Raw genomic sequence first — 4,667 nt, forward strand, 5'->3', positions numbered from 1 at the left:
CGTTTTCGGTTCGGTTTTCACGGAATCGTGATCAGAGAAAAAAACAGAGCGGGGCTTAAACATTAGCTTTCCATAGTTATCATAGGTTAGTTATTGGCCATCATTGCTTTAGTTTTTATCGGAAGTGATGTCGCACTTTGTTATTTAATGCACACCATTTATAAAATTTGGGAAAACATGTTCCCTGTGTTAAACTGCTTTTATTACAAAAAAATCACCATAAATTAAAAATACATAAATAAAGAACAGTTTATTTGGTCACGTGTCAGCAGAAGTAGTCAACAGATGCTTCCAAGTATATCTGGAGATCTGGTATCAATTGATGGCATTTCAAACCATAATTCGTATACCGTTTTCGAATGGCCATCTCGCTAATTCGGCGGCCGTCAATCAAGTTGCATAAATAGCTCTCCGCACTCGAACGTTACGCTTCATGTTTTCTTTCAATCGCAAAGGCAATACCGGATGTCGCACATGCGCCATCATTTCTATGGTTGCGCTGTAGGTCCCCGAAAGTAAAGTTTTTATTTACATTTCCACCGCCGGCATCAGGGAACTCATCGCTCATAGCGTCGTTTGGGAGAACGCGGTCTTTTGCGGCCCCAATCTTCGCATTCTTTTACAGACACCGCTTCTCTACGGATAATGCTCACCACCAGGGTTGTTGACCTTATCGACACTCGTGTTGCATAATGCGTGTTCGGAACATAACATTCACAATCCTATCCCCAACAGAGTGTGGGCGATTACTGTACTACTTCAAATTTCATCCGAATCTCGGTGTCTTTAAGCACGTACATCAGCTCCTCATCCTTGTGCGAGCGCAACTCATCGATACTTGGCTCTCTGAAGCCAGGATCCTTCGCCGGATCGTCCGGCAGGATGCCGTTCGTCATAGCGACTTGTGGAATCTGCGTACTGAAACTGTGCCCAATGCGTTCGGAGTTAGTGGGCGTTACACCGATCCGCTCCCAGGAGTCACCCCCGAACGGTATCACGAGTGGTGCAGAATGATCGAAAGCAGTCGTCCGGAAGGGATTCGAGGGACTGCCGAACCCCAGGTGGTTCATCGTGTCTCGGGCGAGTTTGGTGAGGGCAGAGTTTTTTGACGAGTAAAACAGAACCGCCGCTCCCAGCGTGTGGGCGATGGAGCGTAAACAGCGACAAACGTGCTTCCGGACTTCGGAGTCGAGATTTTGAAACAAATCGTATTTGCCGCCGACGATCACAATCGGAAACGGGAAGAGCTCAAGGGTGGCAAGGTCTGGATGGTCTTTGCCAACGCGCAGCACGGTTTGGTTTTTCATCTCGTCGGTCTGCCCCTGGGACGCATGTCTGGACACGGCTTGTTTTAACCCGTTCACCACAGCCTCTAAATCGGTCCACAGGCGGTCGGGATGCGATAGATCCAGCATGACGATAGTAGAAAAAGTCTCGACTCCATGCGATCGAATCGGCATCTCAATCAGCTGGCTAGAGTTGGCCAAGCTACCCAGCTCCCAAACATTGCAGATGCTTTTCTGGGCCCCTTGTCCCGATGCCGTTCGTCGGCCAAACGAATACTCGAGTGCCAAGGTAGGGCGCGGCATATCATCACGGTCGAGAAACCTGTTGATCAATGTAGATTTGCCCTGCAATTAAAAAAAGGAAACACCGTTCGAATTCAGTCACTAGCTCTTGATAGTAGGAGAAATAGCCACTTACGACACCTTTGCTGCCGAGGACGAAAATGGTCCGTTCCGTAGGGCCAACCGCCAAACTAGTTTCGTTTTTCAGCTGCTCAGTGACCAACTTTATGGCTATATCCTGTATTGTTTCGGTTGTATCAACTTCCATTGAATTTAGCTCACTCATGTTTTCTGCTCAGTAAATTATTTGCAAATAAAGCCCCACCAAATGGCCTGGTGCACTGATGAAAAAGACCACAACACTAACGCATGACAGTCCGTAATGTAGGTTTTCACCGTTGCTAAGATTACCGTAACGTTTACCAAACAAAGCCACGGCTGCTTCCATAGCAACGCGTCACTGGCTGCAGCAGAAACAACCCACGAAAGTGCAATATCAACAAAATTTAGTTATCTGTTTTGGGTTATAATTTATCGTTGCTTGAGGACGACTGGAGCACACTGTCACATACTCATGCTTAATTTAATTTCCAGTCAGATACTCACAAATCAAATTACAAGGTATTAGGTTTATTTCCAAAAATTGGCTTTTTACACAGATGTACAAGAGTTAAAAAAGTGGATAGCTTCTGTCCTCTACTTCGCACGCATAGTTCCACCATCCATCATTTGTTGTAACTCTCTCAAATATACTTGTGTTTTTCCCTAAAATCTACTATCCTATTTCGTATAATGCTCCTGTTTTCTATTTATCTACAACAAACTAATCGTAAACTCTATATAAAAAAACAAAATCAAAGCGGGAAACAATTTCTACACACATCATAAAATTGCCTCTTATTGCATTGCATTGATGATTGCGTTGATCCATGTTTAGTTTTTTCTGATTGGTTGTCACACATTTATCCATTCAATTCCTTGTAAATTTAGACTGCAACAGCATAACAGCAGGCCAATTTTGACACAGGGATTTGCCTTGGCTACAATAGAATCAAACACAAGAATAACATTTAAACTAGTGTACTTCATTCGCCATCTTATGTCTCCTTCACGGTTTCCACCATTGAAAGGCACGCTTCCAGGAAAGAATGTTATACTAAGTCAAAAATTTGAAATAACTATCAACAAATATAGTAACGAGTCCAACCTAAAATAGAATGTTTTGCAGTGCGGTGCCGCATGGGAAGGTGTCAGATTGAACATTGAATGGTTGTGTAGGTTTGTTTTTGACCCCCGGCGCTCTTCTAGGACGTTAACGAACATTGAAGGATACTGCCGGGTGAGGATTTGTGATGTACGCAACGGCACCATGGTTGGCCGTCGGTAGACGAATGATTGTATTCCACTTTAACGTGTGCCTTGATTTAAGATTGCTACTTGTCCGCTTTGGCGCCGTTCGTGATGCTCTTCTTCTGTAGGCTACGGTATTCCTCGAACAGATGTTTCATGTCCGATAATGCGCGACAAATTTCCTGTGCAAATCGTTCCGAAGTCTGAAAAAAGCCAATAGTTAAACGGGGCGTTTGACAAAAATATATCGAACCACAGGTTCATTTTCGGTTTTACCGTGGTGCCGCAGGACCGTTTGGACGAAATGTGGAAGAAGATAAGATCCTCGCCGGCCACGATGTACGATACACCGTACCCATCATCAGCGACAGGGCCGAACCCGCCGCCGGCGCTAATGCAGTTCGGATGCTTCTTCAGGTCCATCTTGGACGTTTGGCCGTGCGGCGTTTGACTAGTGGATAATCTCCATGGTTCACTCAGCACTTCCTGCAGGAAGGGTGAGTCGATCTCCAGGTACTTGGACACGACGTACAGGCAAAACAGATGCCGATCGATACCTTTGCCGCACATCGCGTCCTGATAACCGAGCTGGTGCCGGTCACAGGCGGCATTCAGTAGACGCACTCGTTCTTGGACCTACGGGCAGGATCAAAAGTCACCATACAGCTTAAATATTATCGTTCGGTTGACTTACCGAAACGGTGCTATCGAGCATCGCCTTCACCCAAGCAGCGGATTCGATTGTGCACGGACGAACCGTTTCCGTGCGCCCCTCACGGAACAGTCTGGTCATCGAAGCTTCGTATGTGAGGGAGAACTTGCCGGCATCTCGGTAGTACGCCAACTGCAAGGCCATCTGTATGAACGCGTCCGGGGAGAGGCGACACGTTTTCATCAGTCCCTTACCGTAGGCATCGTGTACGAGAATTCGTAAATCTACGTCCTGTGCGATAAAAGTAAGAAATTCACGTATAACATTATAAACAATACTGAACAGTGCATGCGGTTGCTGTTTGAGTATCCTACATTCAACAGCTTCTGAGCAGCCAGATGTGCCTCGTCGATTGCCTCTAGCGCCACCTTGTCATTCAGGTCCCACACCAAGCGCTTCGGAGTGGGCGGCTCAAACTCAGGAATGCCAACGGTGTTACCATTCTCATCATATCTGTGACGGTGCCGTGAGGGCAAACAATAATTTCGATTAGTAAAGATCTAAAGGGGCTTACAGAATTGCGTGCGAAAGTTTTGAGACACTATTGAATTCTACATACTATCAGCTATCATACGTTAACTGCGGGCGGGGTAGCTAAGTGCAAGTTTATTTAGTCTAATGCAAGCTTTGTTAAACAATTTGCTAACGTTAAAGAAAGCCGAAGCCTTGGCGCATGCAATCTACACGTCAATATTATTTTGGTTAAAATGCATCTAACTTTAGTTTCACAAATTAACATTTCTGCGCAAAAGCTGCTGCAACACAATTCAGAACAACTTACAGTTGTTTAAAATTGTTGAACAACTCGTTCAATTGTTATCCAAAAGCCTTTCGAATTAGGTGCACCATGATAGTGTGATTGCCAGGTTAGTAAGTTAGATTGTCGGTTACCGAAATAAAAGCTTCGCGATAAGTCCATGCACTACACGGGCACGGGCCGATTCCCGGGATGCCTTTGTCAATGTGTGTGTATGTTTGTTATTTTTTGAGTAAGTCAGAATGGAGAAAAGATCATTAAACATAAAACCTTTACCGTT

General features: G+C 45.2%; 2 protein-coding genes across 2 annotated transcripts; both read right to left on the bottom strand.

The window, feature by feature from the left end:
- Nucleotides 1–746: 746 nt before the first annotated feature.
- LOC128276349 (cytoplasmic dynein 2 light intermediate chain 1-like) lies at nucleotides 747–1,854 on the bottom strand. Its single transcript, XM_053014815.1, has 2 exons — nucleotides 1,705–1,854; nucleotides 747–1,631 (listed from the first exon to the last, which is right to left on the bottom strand). Exons 1-2 carry the CDS (start codon nucleotides 1,852–1,854, stop codon nucleotides 747–749), a joined length of 1,035 nt encoding a protein of 344 aa, XP_052870775.1.
- Nucleotides 1,855–2,188: 334 nt separating this feature from the next.
- LOC128276351 (carnitine O-palmitoyltransferase 1, liver isoform-like) lies at nucleotides 2,189–4,083 on the bottom strand (the record flags this gene model as incomplete). Its single annotated transcript, XM_053014816.1, has 4 exons — nucleotides 2,189–3,121; nucleotides 3,195–3,554; nucleotides 3,613–3,861; nucleotides 3,945–4,083. Coding segments are annotated over 4 exons (868 nt in total), but the record flags the coding sequence as incomplete, so codon positions are not given.
- Between the last annotated feature and the right edge of the window lie 584 nt (nucleotides 4,084–4,667).

This window comes from Anopheles cruzii, unplaced genomic scaffold (genome assembly GCF_943734635.1).
Source record: "Anopheles cruzii unplaced genomic scaffold, idAnoCruzAS_RS32_06 scaffold00975_ctg1, whole genome shotgun sequence".
Classification (NCBI taxonomy): Eukaryota; Metazoa; Arthropoda; class Insecta; order Diptera; family Culicidae; genus Anopheles; species Anopheles cruzii.

Excerpts from the sequence above, each read along its gene's own strand:
- LOC128276349 (XM_053014815.1), bottom strand. The coding sequence starts at position 1,854 with ATGAGTGAGCTAAATTCAATGGAAGTTGATACAACCGAAACAATACAG. Across the intron at positions 1,632-1,704 it reads TCCTCGGCAGCAAAGGTGTC|GGCAAATCTACATTGATCAA; the intron begins GTAAGTGGCTAT and ends TTTTAATTGCAG.